Source organism: Erinaceus europaeus, chromosome X (genome assembly GCF_950295315.1).
Source record: "Erinaceus europaeus chromosome X, mEriEur2.1, whole genome shotgun sequence".
In the NCBI taxonomy this organism is placed as follows: domain Eukaryota; kingdom Metazoa; phylum Chordata; class Mammalia; order Eulipotyphla; family Erinaceidae; genus Erinaceus; species Erinaceus europaeus.
Window position 1 is genome coordinate 119055018 of NC_080185.1, and position 23146 is coordinate 119078163.

General features: G+C 41.9%; 1 protein-coding gene across 9 annotated transcripts in view; it reads left to right on the forward strand.

Moving 5' to 3' along the window:
* Window positions 1-23146, forward strand: part of SCML2 (Scm polycomb group protein like 2) — a 118532-nt gene that overhangs the window by 29242 nt on the left and 66144 nt on the right. For 7 of the 9 annotated variants that reach the window (XM_060182959.1, XM_060182960.1, XM_060182963.1 and 4 more), the window contains 3 exons: window positions 9351-9421; window positions 10330-10564; window positions 16721-16809. In XM_060182959.1, coding sequence (XP_060038942.1) covers window positions 9351-9421; window positions 10330-10564; window positions 16721-16809 — 395 coding nt within the window. The remainder of the gene's footprint in view (window positions 1-9350; window positions 9422-10329; window positions 10565-16720; window positions 16810-23146) is intronic. The other 2 variants (XM_060182967.1, XM_060182966.1) reach the window with 1 other exon arrangement.

A 23146-nucleotide genomic window follows, 5' to 3' on the forward strand; every position in this document is an offset into this window, starting at 1 on the left:
GCTTAGAGAGCTGTTTCTCACACCTGTAAGTCCCTCTTTATCTTTTTATGAGCCATGCACCATGCAGCTCGCCCATTTAAGCTGCATACAAGTTGTACAGCCACCATCACAGATTCAGCTCTACAGCATCTTAATCCCCCCCCCAAAAGAAAGAAAGAAAGAAAGAAAGAAAGAAAGAAAGAAAGAAAGAAAGAAAGAAAGAAACAAAGAAAAGAAATACCTATTTAGCAACCACTGGCTATCTCCTCTCCCCCAGCTTTAGGTAACTACGTTTTAAAATTTCTTTACTAGGGGATTAATGGTTTTCAGTTGACAGTAAAATACAGTAGTTTGCACATGGATAACATTTCCCAGTTTCCCACATAACAATACAACCCCTACTAGGTCCTCCCCTGCCATCATGTTCCAGGACCTGGACCCTTCCCCCCCACCCCAGAGTCTTTTACTTTGATGCAATACCAGGCAACTACTTTTGTCTCAATAGAATCGCCTCTTCTGGAAATTTCATAAAAATATTCTTTTTTATTTATTTGTTTATTCCCTTTTGTTGCCCTTGTTGTTTTATTGTTGTAGTTATTGTTGTTGTTGTTATTGATGTCGTTGTTGGATAGGACAGAGAAATGGAGAGAGGAGGGGAAGACAGAGGGGGAGAGAAAGACAGACACCTGCAGATCTGCTTCACCACCTGCGAGAAGTGACTCCCCTGCAGGTGGGGAGCTGGGGGCTCAAACTGGGATCCTTACGCCAGTCCTTGCACTTTGCGCCACGTGCGTTTAACCCACTGTGCTACCGCCCAACTCCCTGAAAAAATATTCTTAAAAAGGTTGGAATAGTTTTTCAAAGCTCTCAAACTGGATTGGAAAAAAATGAGATTGCACAATCAAATTGACAGACATCTGCAGATATTTCTCAGGGGCCTAGCCCTGATATCTCACCTTAGAAAGGAGGCAGGGGGTAAAGCTCACGCAGTAGGATGTACCCTTTACATGCACAGGGCCCAGGGTTTGAGCCCAGTATCACCATAGCACTGGAAAGAGCTTCATGGATGGTGGAGCAGTGCTATGATCTCCGCACTCTCTGCAAAATAAGAAAGAAAAAGTTGGCTTGAGAGTGCTAGGCTCATACATGCACAACCCCTCCCCATATGCATACTGGTTACTAGAAGGTAAGCTCCGATTTATCTATTTTATTGTTGTACTCACAGTACCTAGGACAGTGCCTGACACATGCTGGTGACCTTCTGTGTAAACCCCATAATGAATAAGACAGACATGAGTTCTACCCTCTTTGAACATAGGGCACAGGATAGACACGAAATACCCCAATACAATTGTGATCAAAGCTATGGAGAAGTCATTCCTCTAAGAAACATGACGCTGTAGATATTTTCGCCGCTCTTCTTCACATGGCCTCTGATTCCAAACCCAGCCCTGGTCGAGGACACTCTGATTCTGATTAACTTTGGAAAAGGCTAATGGAAGGTATACATATTATTGTCCAAGATGTCAAAAGATGTTTGAACAACTGCATGGATTAGAATTGATCACAAATCAGACAGAAGGGCCATGGCATGTGCAAAAAATGATCAGGTAGCCAGGTTATTTATGTACACCGGTTTCGCGAACAGACCTATCATTTTCTAGTCTCCCTTTGGAGAGAAAACACACACACACACACACACACACACACACACACACGCTCAGTGAGGATAAAATGTAGAAGCAGACTGAGGCCTCAGGCACAGCTGAGGTTTTCAGACTGTTTTGGCTTCTGGTCAGGAATTCCAGCTGTGGTAGTTGTAGACATGTCAGATCTAAATGCATAAGGCCTAGAGTAGTGTTTGTTTCCCCTATCACATTATTGGTATGTTCTCAGCACATGGGCAGCTAAGCTGGACTGTTTTGAAAGTGAAACTTTTGTCTTATGAATAAAGAAAAACAATTATGGTTCCAGTGGTTGCACAGTTAATAACAAATATGATGGAAAATGATACTATTACAGGGTGTTGGTATATAAAGGATTTGACAGATCAAACTGTAACACATTCAGATACAAATGCTGATAGGGTATTAAAAAAGTATTATGTATTGTGTTGTCATAAAAGTCATGACATTTTTTTTTGCCTCCAGGGTTACTGTTGGCTCAGTGCCTGCACTACAAATCCACTGCTCCTGGAGGGCATTTTCCCCATTTTTTTTTTGTTGCTGCCCTTGTTGTAGTTATTATTATTGTTGTTGTTATAGCTGTTGTTGTGGTTGGATAGGACAGAGAGAAGTCTTGAGAGAACAGGAAGACAGAGAGAGGAAGAGAAAGATAGACACCTGCAGACCAGCTTCATCGCTTGCGAAGCGACTCCCCTGCAGGTGGGGGTCTGGGGCTCGAACCGGGATCCTTATGCCAGCCCTTGTGCTTTGCGTTATGTGTCTTTAACCTGTTGTGCTACCACCCAGCCCCCTCATAACATATTTTTCTGTTTTTTTTTTTTTTTTGCCTTACGTGTTATCGCTGGGGCTCCATGCCTGCACTATAAATCCACTGCTCCTGGAGGCTGTTTTTTCCCATTTGTTGCCCTTGTTGTTATTGTCATTGTTGTTATTATTGTTGTTGGATAGGACAGAGAGAAATCGAGAGAAAAGGGGAAGACAGAGAGGAGAAGAGAAAGATAGACATCTGCAGACCTACTTCACTGCTTGCGAAGCGACCCATCTGCAGGTGGGGAGCCGGGGGCTTGAACCAGGATCCTTAAGCTGGTCCTTGCGCTTGGCATAATGTGCACTTTACCTGCTGTGCTACTGCCTAGCCCCTCTATGCTTTGTTTTTTTAATTTAAAATATTTATTTATTCCCTTTTGTTGCCCTTGTTTTATTGTTATTGTTATTGATGTCATTGTTGTTGGATAGGATTAAGAAATGGAGAGAGGAGGGGAAGACAGAGAGGAGAGAAAGACACCTGCAGTCCTGCTTCACCACCTGTGAAGCGACTCCCCTGCAGGTGGGGAGCTGGGGGATTGAACCGGGATCCTGACACAGGGAAAAAAATATTCACTAGGAGCAGTGGATTCATAGTTCTGACACCAAGCGCCAGCTGTAACCCTGGGGGAAAAAAAAGAAAAAGAAATAAAATTAAACCTAATTTAAAAAAACCAAGAGTTCTGAGGTTTATTAAATAACAAGTGTACAGTGCTGTGTATGACTTTCCTAGTGTGACATGTCGTATGTGTGCATATACACGTGTGTAAATATGGTATCATGCCAAACCTGACACACGCAAACTTGGGAGAGTCAGCTGTGCACGTCTTCCTAAGTTTGCGCTTGGTGACTTCACCATGGTACCTCATAGTCAGCCATGGTGGCACTTTCATACCACAGAAACTTGAAAACTGTACTTAACTCTCTGCCCTTCCTTCCCCAGACTCCTTTGTTTTGGTGCAGCATACCCTACCCAGTCCAAGTCTTGCTTTGCACTTTTCTTTTTCTGTCCTTGTTTCTTAAGTTCCATCTATAAGTGAGATCATCTGGTATTTGTTCTTGTCTTTTTGTCTTATCTCACTTACGGGACTCCTTCAAGTTCCATCCAAGAAGAGGCACTTTCAATAGCTGCGTGCTCCTGATACATGTATCACAACTTTCTCAGCCACTCCTCTGTTCTTGGACATCTGGGTTGCTTCCAAGTTGGGGCTATTATGAATTGTGCCACTGTGAACTTGCGTGTACACAGATCTCTTTGAATAGCTGTTTCTGTTTCCTTTGGATAAATCTCTAGGAGAGAAGTTGCTAGGTTGTGAGGTATGTCCAGCTCTAGTATTCTGAGAAATCTCCAGACTGTTTTCCACAAAGGTTAGATCAATTCAGATTCCCACCGGCAGTGTAAAAGGATTCCTTTTACCCTCTTTCACTGCTGGTGGGAATGTAAATTGGTCCAACCTCTGTGGAGAACAGTCTGGAGAGCTCTCAGAAGGCTAGAAATGGACGTACCCTATGATCCTGCAATTCCTCTCCTGGGGATATATCCTAAGGAACCCAACACACCCATCCAAAAAGATTTGTGTATACCTCTGTTCATAGCAGCACAATTTGTAATAGCCAAAACCTGGAAGCAACCCAGGTGTCCAACAACAGATGAGTGGCTGAGCAAGTTGTGTTCTGTATACACAATGGAATACTACTCAACTATTAAAAATGGTGATTTCACTGTTTTCAGCCCATCTTACATGGAGCTTGAAGAAATCATGTTAAGTGAAATAAGTCAGAAACAGAAGGATGAATATGGGAGGACCTCACTCTCAGGCAGAAGTTGAAAAATAAGATCAGAAGAGAAAACACAAGTAGAACCTGAACTGGAGTTTGTGTATTGCACCAAAGTACAAGACTTGGGTGTGTGGGGGGGGGAGAGTACAGGTCCTGGAAAAGGATGACAGAAGACCTAGTGGGGGTTGTTGTATTGTTATGTGGAAAACTGAGAAATGTTATGCATGTACAAACTACTGTATTTACTGTTGAATGTAAAACATTAACTCCCCAATAAATAAAATTAAAAAAGAAGATTCTTTTTACCCCACATCATCACCAACATTTGTTATTTCTATTCTTCCTAATATATGGCATTGTCACCCATATAAAGTGATATATATCATTGTTATCCTTATTAGCATTTCTCTGATAATCAGTGAATTTGAGCACTTTCTCATGTCTATTGGTCCTCTGGGTCTCTTCTTTAGTAAAGATTCTGTCCATGTCCTTACTCCATTTTTAATGGGGTTCTTTTCTTCTCTTTTCTTTTCTTTCCTGATTTTAGTGAGCACTTTATGTATATTGGCTATTACCCTGGATCTAATATATGTCACTTAAAGATTTTTTTTAATATTTATGTATTCCCTTTTGTTGCCCTTGTTGTTTTATTGTTGTAGTTATTATTATTGTTATTGATGTCATTGTTGTTGGATAGGGCAGAGAGAAATGGAGAGAGGAGGGGAAGACAGAGGGGGAGAGAAAGACAGACACCTGCAGACCTGCTTCACCGCCTGTGAAGCAACCCCCTGCAGGTGGGGAGCCGGGGGCTCAAACTGGGATCCTTAGGCCAGTCCTTGCATTTGGCGCCACGTGTGCTTAACCCGCTGCGCTATCACCCGACTCCCAACTTAAAGATTTTCTCCCATTCTGTAGGGTGTATTTCTGGTTTGGTGATGACTCTCTCTGCTGTGTGGAAGCATTTCAGTTTGATGTAATCCCAGTTTACTTTTGGTTTTGTTTTCCTTGCTCTTGGACTTGAGTCTTTGAAGACATTTCCGAGACATAGATCATGAGGTGTTCTGCCAGTGTTTTCTACGTGCTTGGTAGTTTCTGGCCTAATGTTCATGTCTTCGATGCACTTTGAGTTCACTTCTGTGCATGGCGATGTGCAGTATTTCAGTTTCATTTGTCGGCATGCTTCAGCCCGGTTTTTCTAACACCATTTGTTGAAGAGACTCTTCTTTCTCCATTTAATATATTGGACTCCCTTATCAAAAATTGTCTGTAGGTGTGGAGGCTTATTTCTGAGCATTGAATTCTATCCCACTGGTATGTGTTTCTGTTTTGATTCCAATTCAAGGCAGTTTTAATCATAGTAGTAGCCTTGTACTATAAGTTGAGGTCAGGAAGTGTGATACTTCCATTCTTATTCCTTTTCCTCAGGATTACTTTGGTGATCTTAGGTATTTTCTTGTTCCAGATAAACATTTGTAGTTTTTGTTTTGTTTCCTTAAATAAATTTGGTGGGACTTTTAAGGATGGCATTAAATTTGTATATGACTCTGGGTAGAATGGCTATTTTTAATGTTAATTCTTCCAATCTAGGAGCATGGGATATCATTCCATTTCTTTGTATTTCTTTGTCTGTCTGTCTGTCTGTTTTCCATTCTCTTCCTCCTCCTCCTCCTCTTCTTCCCCCCTCCTTCTTCTTGTATTGGATAGAACGGAGAGAAATTGAGAGGGGTGGGGGGATAGGGAGGTAGAGAGACAGAGACAGAGACAGAAAGAAAACTGCAGTACTGCTTCACTACTCCTGAAGCTTCTTCCCTGCAGGTGGGGTGCAGGGGTTTGAACCCAGGTCCTTGTGCATGGTGATATATGTGGTCAACTGAGTATGCCACCACCTGACCCTATATCTCTTTCTGTTTCCTTGAATATTAACTCATAATTTTCATTGTACAAATCTTTTGCCTTCTTTGTTAACTTTATTCCTAAATATTTGATTCTTTTTGGTGCTATAAAAGGAGTCAATTTCTGGATTTCTTCTTCTTTTAGTTTAGTGTTTGCATAGAGGACTGCCACTGGCTTTTGTATATTGATTTTTTTTTTTTTTTGCCTCCGGGGTTATTGCTGGGACTCAGTGCCAGCACTATAAATCCACTGCTCCTGGTGGCCATTTTTTTTTCATTTTATTGGCTATTCGGACAGAGAGAAATTGAGAGGGGGAGAGACAGAGAGACACCTGCTTCACTGCTTGTGAAGTGGACCCGCTTTAGGTGGGGATCCAGGCTTAAACCTGGATCTTTCTACTGGTTCTTGCACTTAGTACGACGTGTGCTTAACTGGGTGTGCCACCGCATGGCCCCCTTGTATTTTGTAACCTGCCCAGACCTCCCTATATTATTTAATAGTCCAAGAGTTTTTTACTGAATTCATTTGGATTTCTATATATACTGTCATATCATCTGCAAACAGTAACAGTTTTCCTTCTCTTCCAATTCTTTTCTCTTGCCTCATTGCTATGGCTAGGACTTAAATGATGACAGTGGGCAACCCTGCCCTGTACCTGTTAGAAGAGGGAATACTTTGAGTTTCTCGCCATTACGTCTGATGTAGACTTAACTTGTTTTGAGGAATTTCCCATCTATCCCTCTTCTTTTGATCATGAAAGGGTATCAAATCTTATCAAAAGCTTTCTCTGCATCTATTGAAATAATCATGTGATTTTTAGTTTTCATTTTGTTGATCGTAGGTCACATTTATTGATTTGCATGTATTGAACCAGCTTGCATACCTGGAATAAATACAACTTGTCATGGCATACAATATCTTTTTTTAAATTTTTTTATTTAAGAAAGGATTAATGAACAAAAACATAAGGTAGGAGGGGTACAACTCCACACAATTCCCACCACCCACTCTCCATAACCCACCCCCTCCCCTGATAGCTTTCCCATTCTCTAGCCCTCTGGGAGCATGGACCCAGGGTCGTTGAGGGTTGCAGAAGGTAGAAGGTCTGGCTTCTGTAATTGCTTCCCCGCTGAACATGGGCGTTGACTGGTCGGTCCATACTCCCAGTCTGCCTCTCTCTTTCCCTAGTAAGGTATGTCTCTGGGGAAGCTGAGCTCCAGGACACATTGGTGGGGTCTTCAATCCAGGGAAGCCTGGCCAGCATCCTGGTGGCATCTGGAACCTGGTGATTGAAAAGAGAGTCAACATACGAAGCCAAACAATTTGTTGAGCAATCATGGATCCCAATATCTTTTTTAAGAGAATAGAGTCAGTTTAAAAAAATTATTTATGTATTGCATAGAGACGAAAAGAAATCAAAAGGGAAGGGGGGAGGAGAGAGAGAGAGACCTGCGGTACTACTTCACCACTCTTGAAGCTTTTCCCATGTGGGTGGGGGCTTGAGCCTGGATCCTTGAGCACCGTAATATGTGCACTCATCTGCGTGTCACCACTCAGCCCTCTCATAGTCTTTTTTTTTTTTAATTTAAGAAAGGAGACATTAACAAAACCATAGGATAGGAGGGGTACAGCTCCACACAGTTCCCACCACCTGATCTCCATATCCTATCCCCTCCCCTGCTAGCTTTCCCATTCTCTATCCCTCTGGGAGTATGGATCCAGGGTCGTTGTGGGTTGCAGAAGGTGGAAGGTCTGGCTTCTGTAATTGCTTCCCCGGCGTTGACAAGTTGATCCATACTCCCAGTCTGTCTCTCTCTTTCCCTAGTAGGGCGGGGCTCTGGGGAAGCAGAGCTCCAGGACATATTGGTGGGGTTGTCTGTCCAGGGAAGTCTGGTCGGCATCATGCTGGCATCTGGAACCTGGTGGCTGAAAAGAGAGTTAACATACAAAGCCAAACAAATTATTGAACAATCATGGACCTAAGGGCTGGAATAGTGCAGATGAAGTGTTGGGGGGTACTCACTGCAGACTCTTGTGTACTTCTGCTTTCAGGTATATATTTTGCCCTGGTTTATGGACATGTGTGAACATATATGCTCTATCTCAGGGGACCTGGTCTGTATCTAGGTTTGGGGAATTTATTGGGGAGTGGACCACCTGGGATGGAATTAGAGACTACTATGAAAGGAAAGGTTTCACCAGAGTGATGAAGCTGAAGGGTTGTCATTCTACACCTGAAGTCTCTGGACACAGTCTGAAATGAAGCATGCTGGGGTGGCACTTGTTGCGTTGATTAGGTTGCGATCGGCGGATGCAATATTATTCTATATGAATTGAGAGAAGCATGCAGGAAAGTGGGACCCACCCTAAGGTTCCAGAACTGGGGGAAATATAGGCTCTATAGTGGAAATGTGAGGTTCCCTCTGTCTTAGGGTTCAAGAAGACAATGGATAGTTATTGTTATCATCACATTATTTGGTGATTGGGTTAACTTTGAAAAGCCCCTTTGTTAGGGTTTGCTGTATAATACCCAACGTCTTGTATTTAGTGGTGCCACCAGTTGCTTCTGTTCTCCCTGGTCTAGGCTTTTGAGAGAGTCAACATATCAAAGACTTAGCCTATGTATTAAAAAGACTCAGTCTATGTTTTAAAAAGTTCTAGACATATGATCAAATTTTCCCCTCTCATATTAATTGAATAGTGGTTTATATGACTACACTTTAATAGGAGTGTACATAAACACCATTCCCACCACCAAAAAACTGTCCCATCCCACCCACCCACCACTACCCCCCACCCCCACCGCCCCGGGAAGCTAAATGTCTACCCTCCCCCTCACCACAGGGTTTTTACTTTAGTGCCCTACTACTCTCCTCTCATAGTCTTTTTAAAATAAATATTTTTGAAAAGTGTAGACAATTTAGATCATTAAATTAATGCACGCCAGTGACTTTACTAACGATGGGTACTTTCTTCTGCTGTAATATTCTTGACACCCTGATGGAGATCTGATAGTTAATAAAGAAACAATCTGGGCTAGGGAGTGGACTCAGGTAGAGTGCATGCCTTACATGCATGAAGTCCTGGGTCCAATCCCAGCCTTTTAGAAGGGAATTTTAAAGAGATACGTACTGAAACCTTTTTCCCTTAGAAAGTCAGTATAGATATTGTGCATACTGGCAAAAAAAGCATCTCGTCCTTTCTTTCTAGATGATTTCCATTGGGATGATTACTTGAAAGAGACTGGCTCTATAAGTGCCCCACTAGAATGCTTCAGACAGGTATGCCAACGTTCTGTGATACTGTTTACACTGATGTCAACTGTCCATTTGCAGAAGGGCTAGTTTGTTGACTCTTTACTGTCTGACTCTTGGGTTCTGGTAATGAGAGGGCATATCCATATGGGTGTGACAGTGTCATGGAAAAGCCAGATGGATTCGGGCATTACTTCACTAAGAATTCACTCGATGTCAGGTATATTAAGCCTTTTTGACTTTTTATCTGGAGGGAAAGGCATATGTAAACAATGAATTGTGAGGATATGATAACTATACTGGGAAGGCTCACAAAACAGGTGCTGAAATGACTAGAGTGAGGAAGGGAAAGGGTATTTCAGGCAGAGAGAACATCCAAAGCAAAAACACAAGGATGTAAAAGAGCCCAAGTGTCGAGAGGTGGCACAGATTGAGTGGAACACAGAGTGGGTGGAAGTAATAATGTGAGAACAGTGTTCAGAGATCGGTGTGAGGCCTTGAACTTGCTGTTTATTTTAAGGGGAATGGATTAGTCAGATTCTTATTTTATAAAACCACTCATGGTATATTTTAGAGGTGGTATTTGGGTTGCTTGGAAGTGGGCAGAGGAGTAAGACCAGCTCTGGGGGGGGTGGTGGTGGTGGTGGTGGTGGTGGTGGTGGTGGTGGTGTGTGTGTGGTGTATGTGTGTGTGTGGTGTGTGTGTGGTGTGGTGTGTGTGTGTGTGTGTGTGTGTGTGTGTGTGTGTTATGGTGTGGTGTGTGTGTGTTTCCAAAGAGAAGGTTTGGAGAATATCTTTTTTTCCCCCTAACTCTTGTAGTACCTACCACCTGCTATGAGTGTTACCTAAAATGTTCTTCAAGTTTTTCTTTGTAAATATAACAGATCATTTGTTTTTCTTATAGTTGATGCATTTTAATAGAATTTTATTTATAGTCTAAGATTCCACCAACCAATGACTTCAAAGTTGGCATGAAATTGGAAGCGCATGACCCTCGCAGTATTACATCAGTATGTATTGCTACCGTCGTCGGCATTACTGGTGCCAGGCTTCGTTTACGGTTGGATGGTAGTGACAACAGAAATGACTTTTGGAGACTTGTTGATTCTCCTGACATACGACCTGTTGGGACATGTGAAAAGAAAGGGGACTTACTTCAGCCTCCACTGGGTAAGGATAAACATTTTAAAATAACATGTTCTTACAAATACTGTAGTTTTAAGTGATGTTTAAAAAGTCTCTTCTGGGCATTACTGCAAATGGATATGACTATATTGGTGGTTACTGCGGAGAATGTATGAGAGGAACTTGGTACTGTACAGGTGTTGGAGAGTTTCCTCTAAGTACCCATCAAACCTATGTGTGCTGAAGGTTCTCCACTCCAGGGTAAGACTCTTGTTGTTTGGATTACACATTCGGATTCAGAAACCCTCAGAAAGTAGTTTGTCGCACTTGATAGGACACACTTCCTGCCTCAATATTGTGTACTGAGCCACCCAGCATTTTTGTTGTGGTGTTGAGCACAGAGGATGGGTGTGATTCTCTATCCAGACTCCAGTTGCAGACTTGGAGATGTCATTAGAACCGTGGTGAGAAGAAATCCATCATAAAGGGGTAGGAATCAGTACCATTTGGTCTTTGAAAAGGAGGCGATGGGTAAGAACTTTCCAGCCAAGTTTTTTCTTTCTTTTTTCTTTTATTAGGGGGGATTAATGGTTTACAGTCGACAGTAAAACACAGTTTGTACATGTGTAACATTTCTCAGTTTTTCACATACCAATCCCCTCTAGGTCCTCCTCTGCCATCATGTTCCAGGACCTGAACCCTCCCCCCAACCCCAGAGTCTTTGACTCTGGTGCAATACACCAACTCCAGTCCAAGTTCTACTTTGTGTTTTCTCTTCTGTTCTTATTTTTCAACTTCTGTCTATGAGTGGGATCATCCCATATTTATTCTCTTCTGGCTTATCTCACTTAACACGATTCCTTCAAGCTCCGTCCAAGATGAGTGAGGTAAAGTAGGTGGATTCATCATTTTTTTTGTTAATATTTATTTGTTCCTTTTTGTTGCTCTTGTTATTTTATTGTTGTTATTAATGTTGTTGCTGTTGGATAGGACAGAGAGAAATGGAGAGAGGAGGGGAAGACGGGGAGAGAAAGACAGACACCTGCAGACCTGCTTCACCACTTGTGAAGCGACTCCCCTGCAGGTTGGGAGCCAGGGGCTCGAACCAGGATTCTTATGCCAGTTCTTGCACTTTGTGCCACCTGCACTTAACCCATTGCACTACCAACTCCCGAATTCATCATTCTTAATAGCTGAGTAGTATTCCATTGTGTATATAGATCACAACTCTCTCAGCCACTCATCTGTTGTTGGGCACCTGGGTTGCTTCCAGGTTTTGGCTATTACAGATTATGCTGCTATGAACATAGGTATACATAGATCATTTTGAATAGGCGTGTTTTGTTTCTTAGGATGTGTCCCCAGGAGAGGAATTGCAGGGTTATAGGGTAGGTCTACTCAGCAAAGGTTTTTAAAGTGCAAAGTTATAATTTTGATCAAGGGTTGAAGTAAAATGTGTGACTCTTAAGCATTTTTTTAAAGCATCTTGAGCATTTTTTCTCTTTAAATACTTAGGAGTACCACCATATTCTGTAGAAAATTAGTGGTTTCATTTATAACTTCTTTTAAAAATTTTTTTACCCTCTTTATTTACTGGGTAGAGACAGCCAGAAATCGAGGGGGAAGAGTGTGATAGAGAGGGAGGGAGACAGAGAGACACCTGTAGCACTGCTCCACCACTTTCCAAAACTTTCCCCCTGCAGGTGAGGACCTGGGGCTCAAACCCGAGCCCTTGTGCACTGTAACATGTGCGCTCAACCAGGTGTGCCACCACCTGGCTCCTATTTTATAACTTCTACTTTATGAATGATTGGTGGATATTATGTTTCTTTTTCTTTTTTATAATGCTTAAAATGAAAATTCCCTATTGTAAAGCACAACTGAAGAATGGCAATTTTTTTGGTCTCCTACTATTGAATTATCTGAAAACTGAAAGCTTAAGATATTGATAATAATCACTCTTTTAGCATTATCTTTTTATACTACCCTTGCCCTCATTGGTATTCCTAATTTGGTCTAAAACATTTTTGAAAACTAATCAAACATGCATTATTCCAAGATGATGGTTTTTGCCTTTTTTTTTTTTTTTGCCTCCAGGTTATTGCCGGGGCTCGGTGCCTGCACCACAAATCCACTGCTCCTAGAGACCATTTTCCCCCCTTTTGTTGCCTTTGTTGTTTTTTTAAATCATTGTTGTAATTATTACTATTATTGTTGTTGTTACTGTCGTTGGATAGGACAGAGAGAAATGGAGAGAAGAGGGGAAGACAGAGGGGGATAGAAAGATAGACACCTGCAGACCTGCTTCACCTGCCTGTGAAGTGACTCCCCTGCAGGTGGGGCGTCGGGGGCTCGAACTGGGATCCTTAAGCTGGTCCTTGCGCTTCGCGACATGTGCGCTTAACCCGCTGCACTACCGCCCGACCCCCTATGCTATATATCCCCCTTTTGCCTTTTCTTTTTCATGCCATTCATGTATTTTGTTGTTTATAATATTGATTTATTTCAGACAGAACCGGGGAGGTATATAAGTGTATGCCTGTAACCTAGTGCTATCCTGCTTAGGATTTTATTTCTCTGTTTCTTATGTAATCACACACACATACTTTAAAAGAAAATGTTACTGTTGTGATTACTAGCATTTCAAAGACAGCCAAATTTATGATAATTCTTTCTCCAAATTAGATTTAGACTTTTATTAAAATAGGAAATAAATACGTCAATATATGCTGATTAGTACATATTTTCATACTGTATACAAAAATACACAATTTTTGCCAATTTGCTCATTACGTGCTTTTGAATAGTTTTTGTTTTAGTAAAATACAGTTTATTTCGTTTTCCTTTTTAAAAGGTTCATTTATTTAAACATTAAAGATTTTTCTTTCTTTTTTAATTTGATAGGACAGAGAAATTGAGGGAGAGAGGAGAGACAGAGAGACACCTGCATCCCTGCTCATGAAGTGTCTCCCCTGCAGGTGGAGAAAAGAGTAAAGGTTTTTATGTAAAAGGTTTATAAGAATTTGAGCTGGGAGTCGGGCTGTAGTACAGCGGGTTAAGCGCACGTGGTGCAAAGTGCAAGGACTGGCAGAAGGATCCCAGTTCGAGCCCCCGGCTCCCCACCTGCAGGGGAGTCGCTTCACAGGCAGTGAAGCAGCTCTGCAGGTGTCTGTCTTTCTCTCCCCCTCTCTGTCTTCCCCTCCTCTCTCCATTTCTCTCTGTCCTATCCAACAACGACCACATCATCAACAATAATAACAACAATAATAACTACAACAATGAAAAACAAAAAGGGCAACAAAAAGGGAAAATAAATATAAAAAAATAAAAAAAAGAATTTGAGCATAAAACAAGTGTGTAAATCATCAGTCTGTTGTTTATAAATGGACACACTTGTATAGCCTCTATTTCAATGAAGAAATAGGACATTGTTAGCAGCCCAAAGGCCCACTCTTGCTGATCCCTATAATTATAGCCTCCTCCTTACCAAAATACTTCTGCCTAGCTTCATTGGTTAGTTTTACCTGGTTTTGAATTTCTGTCTGCACTTCCATTTAATGTTGGCCTTTATTCTATGTTTGAGTCTAGGCAGTTACAGAATTTAAAACGTTAAATCAAGAAGAATCAGGATGGGTGGTTGCTCACGTGGCAGAACACACATGTTATCTGTCATGTGTGAGGACCTAGGTTCAAGCTACCGGTCCTGCAGGGGAAGCTTCAGGAGTGAGCATTGGAGCAGTACTGTGGATGTCTCTCCTCCTCTCTGTCTCTTTCTCTCTCTGTTTCTCACACTGTCAAAAACCAAGAAAAATGATGGTTCATAAGATATAGGGTTGTCGGAAAAGTTATGATGTATTTTTGCATAGAAAAACGGAAAAAATGTCATGATTTTTCCAACAATCCAGTAGACAGTAGGATAAGATGGGGGCAGTTAAGTGGAAGGGCATGAAGAATAGAGAGTGATTCTTATGCTGTATTTCCTTTTTAAATTTCTTTACTGGGGGATTAATGGTTTGCAGTCAACAGTATAACACAATAGTTTGTACATGGATTTAGGCTTTAACATTTCCACATAAGAATACAACCCCCACTAGGTCCTCCTCTGCCATCATGTTTCAGGACCTGAACCCTGCTTTCATGTAATACACCACACCCACTTCAAGCTTCACTTTGTGATCTCCCTCTGTGTCCTTATTTCTCAAGTTTTTCTTATAGTTGAGATCATTTGACATGTGTCCCTCTCTTTTTCTTATCTCATTTAACATGGTGTTTACAAGTTCCCATAGGAGTTTTTTTTTTTTTTTTTTAAATCTTACTGTTTTGTGCTCTTGGTGCCAGTGATTCACATGGCTCAATATCTTACTGCATGTATCAGTTAGGGATGTGTGCAAGGTTCTTGCCAACCTGGCATCAAGAAGCAGATTGCCCCCAGAAAGCAGGAAAAGGAGCAGAGCCTGCCCCTACTGCCAGCTGCCAGATGCTGTGCTGTTCGCCATTAATGGACAAGCTCTCTAGGAAGCCGCCTGTTGAATTGATTTGAATCGCACTTGGGACAAATTCTGAAAGATCCTATCTAATATATGTAGGGACTGAGAACATTTTATGAAAAATTTCAAACGCAGGCAACAGGTAGAAGAGTTTTACAGTGAACATTCATATATCCGCTGCCTTGATTCTGCTATTGCTTGCTTTATTTTTAAAGTACTTTATCACTTACCTGTCTGTCCTTCTATTGATTCTTCAGTGCATTTTATTTTTAGCTGGATCTCAGAGTAAATTATTGATGTACACACATTTCTTAGAAGAATCTGTGCCTTTATTTTATTAAATGTTTTAGTTGATTATTTTTGTCACCACTGGGGCTTCATTACTGAGATAACTTTTTTACATAGAAAAAGAGTGTGTGTTGGGGGGAGAGATGCCACAGGACTAAGCTTCTCTCAGTGCTATAAAGGTTGGGGTTTGAGCCTGGATCATGTGTGTGGCAAAGTTAACGTGTTCCCAGGTAAGCTTCTTTTTTCTTTTTTTTCTTTCTTTATTGTTGCATAAAGACATAGGGAGATAGACATCTGTAGCCCTACTTTACCACTTGTGAAGCTATCCCCCTGTGGGTGGGGACCAGGGGCTCAAACCTGATTCCTTGCACACTGTAATGTGTGTGCTTAACCAGGTGTGCCATCACCTGGCCCCCTCCTAGGTAAGCTGTCTCACTGGCTCTGTTTCTTTCTTTTAAAAAACACCTGTTTATTTAATGAGAGCCACCTACTGATCAACCAGAACACTCAAACACTTGAGCATTCATGTTATTAGAGTTCAAAGTTTGTTCATAGTCCTTATAAAATTTTATTTTTAAGGTCTGTTTTTTTAAAAAAATATTAGGGGGTTAATAGTTTACAGTATAGTCTTTCACACACAGGCACAGCCTCTTTTTGCCCCTTGATTGGTAGCTAGGAGACACACTAGGATCCCAGTGTCCCTCTATCCTGTCCCTATCGCTCCTTCCCCAGAGTCCTTTGCATATATCTTTCTTTTTGAGTTATTTGTTTATACAGTGGAAGACGCCATTGTCTGAGTACATTTGCTGAGTCTGACAGAAAACTGTTGTCTTTTCTTAAAGGATTGTGAAGGAAAAGGGGCTGGAGGTCTTCAGCTGCCTGCGCTGCTTGCATGACTATTGGTCATGTTGGGCGTGCTCCTGGGTTCTGTCTTGGAATCTCCCTAATGTCATGACCCAATATTCACATGTATGCAGGTGAACACTAGCTGTGGCTTCTCTAAAATGAGAGTTTTGTCGTCCCCTCCAGCGTTGTTGTCAAAAGCCCAGTGGCCATGTCTGACGGACACATCTGTATTGCTGTTTAAAGTACAGTAGGTCCAGTGGCCATGATTGAAGGAGGCATCCATTTCTTTTGCACATTTCCTGAGTGTCTCACTAAGTCCCTCTGTGATGAATTGAACCTGTTTTCTTTTCTTTTTAAATTTTATTTATTTAATAAGAAAAAGAGAGATACCCTGACTGACAAACTGAGCACCAGTTGATCATATTGGGTGTTGGGGATTGAACCCAGAGCCTCCCAGTCCACTGGAGAGCATGCACTTCACCCTGCTGAGCTACTTCCCTGGTCTCTTGAAACCTGTTTCTTATACCAGCTTGCTCCCAAAAAGGTTTTCTCATTATATTTGCTTTATTATATCCAACAGGGTACCAGATGAATGTGTCATCTTGGCCAATGTTCCTCTTGCGGACACTAACTGGATCAGAAATGGCGCCTGCATCGTACTTTAAGGCGGTAAGAAAGATGTTTTTAAAAAAATGTTTATCAGATGGGCTGTGGTTTCTTTGTTCTCATCTGAATACTTGTTTTATCTTCTCTGTCATGGGAAAGTTAAAATGATTTCTGTGCTCCTGAATGGCAGATGTACTAGTCTGCTGACACTTTCTAACACCATTCTAGCAAACTAGCATGGAGCGGGTGGCTTCCATAACTAAACTTCATTTCCTCATAGTTCTGGAGGTGAGAAATCTAAGACCAAAGTGCCATCAGTGTTGGTTTCTGGTCGGACTTCCCAACAGCGGTTTAAACAACAGAGATTTATTTTCTCACAGTTCTGGAGAAAAACATCTGAGATGAAGGTGTTGGCAGACTTGGTTTCTCCTGAGGCCTCTCTCCTTGGTTGTCTTCTCTCTGTCGTTACATGATTGGTGTGTCTGTCCTAATTTCCTCCTCTTATAAGGATACCAGTCATATCGGACTAGGTAACTAGGTCTTTTAGTCAGCTCACTTTAACTTCCTTCCATCTTTAAAGGTCCTGTCTCTAAATACAATCACATTCTAAGGTACTAGGGCTTAGAACTTCAACATAATGATTTTTTTTTGAGGGGGTACAGTGCAGCTAATATAAGCTCAAAGTTAAAAAAAAAAAAACCTCTCATGAGCACATCCTAGTCAGAATGAATTGGAAAAGATCTTTCATGACCATAGGTGTGAAAGGGGTGCTCTTCTGGAAGCAAATTGTTGTTACTGATCTTCATTTACCTTCAGAAGTGAGGCTGCTCACTTGTTGTGTTAATCATCTCTTTGATATTGGAGAGATTGTCTGGGGAGGGCAGGGGTAGGTAGCATAATGGTTATGCAAAGAGTCTCTCTTTTTTTTTAAGTTTTTATTTATAAAATGGAAACATTGACAAGACCATAGCATAAGAGGCATACAGTTCCTGCCACCAGAACTCCATATCCCATCCCCTCCCCTGATAACTTTCCTAGTCTTTAACCCTCTGGGAGTATGGACCCAGGGACATTATGGGGTGCAGAAGGTGGAAGGTCTGGCTTCTGTAATTGCTTTCCCACTGAACATGGTTGTTGGCAGGTCAATCCATACTCCTAGCCTATCTCTCTTGTTCCCTAGTGGGACAGGGACCTGAGGAGGTGGGGCTCCAGGATATATTGGTTGGGGTCATCTGCTCTGGGAAGCAAAGAGACTCCAAAAGTCCTCAGGCTCCAAAGTCCCAGGTTCAATCCCCTGCACTGCCATAAGCCAGAGCTGAGCAGTGCTCTGTTAAAAAAAAAAAGTTTCAGTAAAATTAACTGGGGAGATTTGATATAATAAGTAGAAGAATGTTAAAAAAAAGTCATCAGAAATAATTTGTCTTCTTAAAATTTTTTATTATGCTCATTTATTAGATAGTAACAGCCAGATATTGAAAGAGAAAGGGTTGATAGAGAAGAAGAAAGACAGAAAGACATCTGCAACACTGCTCCGTCGCTTGTGCAACTTTCCCCTGCAGTTGAGGCCGGGGGGCTTGAACCGAGGTTCTTGTGCATTGTAACATGTGTGTTAGATCAGGTGAGCCGCCACCCGGCTCCAGAAATAATTTAAGAAAATATTCGTTAGCAGCCTGGGAATTAATTGCACAGTGGCCAGAGCCTTGAACTGCAGGTATGAGGGCCCAAGTTCAGTGTCAGATTACTGCTCTTATTCTCTTAACTTCTTTTCTTCCCTTCCCTTCCCTTCCCTTCCCTTCCCTTCCCTTCCCTTCCCTTCCCTTCCCTTCCCTTCCCTTCCCTTCCCTTCCCTCCCCTCCCCTCCCCTCCCCTTCCCTTCTCTTCTCTCTTTTCTTTCCTTTTCTCTTTTCTTTCCTTTTTTTCCTCTCTCTTTCCCTCCCTCCCTCCCTCCCTTCCTTCCTTCCTTCCTTCCTTCCTTCCTTCCTTCCTTCCTTCCTTCCTTCCTTCCTTCCTTCCTTCTCCTTCCTTCCGAGTGTATTTTTATTTAACCAGAGCATTGCTCTGCTCTGACTTATGGTGCTGCAGAGGATTGGACCTGGGCCATTGGAGCCTCAAGCATGAGGGTCTCTTTGCATAACCATTATGCTGTCTACCCCTGCCCTCTTAACTTCTTTTCTTTTTTAAAAAATACATTTATTTATTTATTATTGGATAGAGATAGAGAGAAATTAAGAGGGGAGGGGAAGATAGAGGGAAAGAAAGAGACACCTGCAGCCTTGCTTCACCACTCGTGAAAGCTTTTCCTTTATAGGTGGGGGCCAGGGGCTTGAACATATGTCCTTGCACACTGGAATGCGTGCACTTAACCAGGTGCACCACCACCTGGCCCTCTTAATTTCTCTCTTGCTAATAAATAAGACTCAAAGTGAAAGAATGGAAAACTACCATAAAAACCAATGGACCACAAAAAAGGGGAAGGAACAGCTATGCTCATATCTGACATGATAGACCTTAAAATAAATAAAATTTAAAAAGATAGGAATGGACATTACTTAGTGCTCAGAAGATCAATTAATTAAGAACACTAAATGATTATCAACATCTATGCACCCAAGGAGAGGCAATCTAAGTACATCAAACATCTACTGAAAGGCACACAGTAATAGTAGGGGGCTTAAAGACCCCACTCTCTCAACTTGACAGATCATCCAGACAGAAAATCAACAATTAACGAAGGTGAAGGTGCTAAGTGGAGAGATAGACAAACTAGAACTATTTAACATTTTCAGAGTAAAAATGGTGATTTCAACGTTTTCAGCCCATCTTGGATGGAGCTTGAAGAAATCATGTTAAGTGAAATAAGTCAGAAACAGAAGGATGAATATGGGATGATCTCATTCACAAGCAGAAGTTGAAAAACAAGATCAGAAGAGAAAACACTAAGCAGAACTTGGACTGGAGTTGGTGTATTGGACCAAAGTAAAAGACTCTGGGGTGGGTGGGTAGGGACAGGGTTCAGGTCCTGGAACAGGATGGCAGAGGACCTAGTGGGGGTTGTATTGTCATGTGGAAAACTGAGAAATGTCATGCATGTACAAACTACTGTATTTACTGTCAACTGTAAAACATTAATCCCCCAATAAAGAAATTAAAAAAGAAGTAATGCATAAAAGCCAAGTTTTAGTTAAATTATGGGCTAAAATATTTCTTTTTAAATGTATTTTATTTATTTGTGATAGAGACAGAGAAATTGAATGGGAAGGGGAAGATAGAAAGGGAAGGAGGGAGGGAGAGAGGGAGGGGAGAGAGACATGTGCAGCACTGTTTCACTGCTTATGAAACATCACCCTGCACGTTGGGGGCGCATTAAATATTTATCACTCTATGCCCTGAATGTTTTCCTAATCACCTGAAATTTACTACAACTAATTACATTGGAGGTATTTTTCTTTCTTTCTTTTTTTTTTTTTTTTTAAACCAGATCACTGCTCACTTCTGACTTATACTGTTGTAGGGGATTGAAACTGGAACCGCTAAGCTTTAGGCATGAGTCTCTTTTGCAGAACCATTATGCTATCTCTCCAGTCCTACAACTATTTTTTATTAGGAATGCTAAACATTGATTGTATTTTTTAGAAAGTTTTGACACAGATTGAAGCCGGAAGGGTGTGAAGCATCAATTTATATGACTCCTGCATTGCCAAGAACAGTTCTTAGAGAGTAACTGTGAGCAGCGTGCATACTGAGAGTGACACAGATTAAAGCCATAAGGGTGTGAAGCATCAATTTATATGACTCCTGCATTGCCAAGAACAGTTCTTAGAGAGTAACTGTGACCAGCATGAATACTGAGTGTGAGCTTGCCTTACTAGCAAGGAGGATTTAGCCCCATGCAAAGCATATGCGAGAATAGTCCAGGACGAAGGCTATGTTTAACTGACGTCTTTATTGAATGTCTGTCATCTAGGGCTGGGGCTTGAGAAAAGCTTGCTTTATCCGCATGCCACATGCCGTGCACGGTACGTTTCCCATCTACAGGTACGAGAATGAAGGCCAGGTCGTGGTGCAATTGGTTGAGTGCCTGTTACCATTTGTAAGCCCTCATTCCCCGTCTGCAGGGTGAAGCTTTACGACAGTGACAGGTGTTTCTCTCTCTTCCTCTTTATCTCTCCTAGCCCTCTCAATCTCTTCTGCCAAATAAAAGAAAGGAAAAAAAGTATTAAGAGTACTTTATGTTTGTTTGGGGAATGCACATAGTCTGTACTCTTCAAGGTGAAATTTTATTTGTGTGCTTCCCAGCTCTTAGCTGTGCATACACGTGCATGATGGATCCATTGCTCCTGGTGGCTATTTCCCCTTTTTTTGTCTTTTCTCTGACTAGATAAGAGCGGGGCTTAAACTCAGGTCCTAGAGCATGGTGATGTGTATACGGAACCAGCAGGGTGCACCACCACTCAGCCCCCTTTAACACACTTCTCATCTCTCTTGACTGTCCTGCGAGCTTCACAAGGGCCTGCCCTTTTCTGTTCAGCTAGTTGATATGCATTAAGAATCTTCAGTAGTATCTGTCTGGCATGTGGTAGCCAATCAAAGGCTACAAAGGACTAGAATCCTTCCTTCCTCCCCACCCACCTTCTCTTGTCCCTGTCCTTCCTTGGTAGAGCTAAGGCCCTGAGCTAACAAGAGTTCACTAATCCAGGCTGTTCTTTCATTCAGAGAGACAAGAGAGGGAAAAACATCATAGTGCCATAGCGCTCCCATGTGGTGCTGACGGTCAACATTAGGGCATGCACTTAACATGGCATCACCCTGCCCAGTGAACTATCTCCTCAGCCCAGAGGGACCAGGATTCTTTTAAAATATTTATTTGGCTATTGATGAGAGAGACAGACAGACAGAAAGGGGGTGGTGAGGGTAGGCAGGCATATGTCATGCCATGTATTGAACTCCAGACCTCATGCTCGGGAGTCCTTACCTACCGTGTTTTATCTACTGAGAAATCAGACTGGTATTCTTAATAAGGCCCTAAGAATAAACTTGCAAAAAAATTTTTTTTTGTTACCTGCCTGTCTCTTGGTTTGTAAGAATGGTGGTAGTTATGGGCAGAACATAGGACTTTGGTGGAGAGTGTGGTGACTTACACTGACCATGTATGGGTGAAATTATACCCCTGATATCTTACAATTTTGCAAAATCTTGTTAAATCACTAATAAGAGGAAGGAAATAAAAGTAGTTGATTAAAAGTAAGGAAGTAGAAATTAAGGAATTTGCACTTAGACTTAGATCCAGGAACTATAGCCATAAACAAAGCTATAAAACAACTGTTGCTTTATTGTTTGTACGATCTGTGAGAACTCTGGTGGTCGTCTTTAGGTGGTGGGAGGCCGGCGACACAGAACTCTGGTGGGTGTGGTGTGGAGCTGCACACTGTGATCTGACAATCTTGAAACATATTATTAATAACAACAATTACAAAATTATTATTCTTTTATGAATCTTACCTCCTAACTGGGGGAATCTATAATAAATTATACTGAGGGGGCTGGGTGGTAGCGCAGCGGGTTAAGCGCACATGGCGCAAAGCGCAAGGACGGGTGTAAGAATCCCGGTTCAAGCCCCCAGCTCCTCACCTTTATAGGCGGTGAAGCAGGTCTGCAGGTGTCTGTCTTTCTCTTCCGCTCTCTGTCTTCCCCATCTCTCTCCATTTCTCTCTGTTCTATCCAACAACAACAACAGCAGCTATACCAACCATAACAATAACAAGGACAACAAAATGGGAAAAATAGCCTCCAGGAGCAGTGGATTCATAGTTCTGGCACTGAGCCCCAGAGATAACCCTGGAGGCAAAATAAATAAATAAAAAATAAGTTATACTGAATAAATAAAATATATTAGGATTTACTTTGCACATGTGCGATACTGCTAAACCTCCTCCCTGTGCAAGTTTTTCTTCTGTACCGAGAGAGAGAAAGAGAGAGAGAGAGAGCCAAAGTACTGCTCTACTACCCACGGAGTGCCCTCATTTTCATCCTTGATGCTCACCTTGATCCTCCCCTGTGGTGCTGGGATCAAACCCGGGGCCTCATGTGTAGAAGGTGAGATGTGCGTCCTAGCATCCTACCTGTTGAACTGCTTCCCACACCACTGTTTTATGTTTGATCAATGTCAAGATCTCAAGATGCCTGCCTCCGTGGGTGGCCAACACTATATCGTTTCTTCTCCAAAACAGAAGATTCCGGGTGCATCTGGGTGACAAGTCTAGCAGATGGAGACTTGTCTCAAGTGGCCTTGCCCAGGGAAGGGCAAGGCCACTGTTCTGGCTCCTACGCTATTTAATATTTAAATCAATGACCTCCCAGAAACTTCTTCAAGGAAGTTCATCTACGCCTATGACATCTGCTG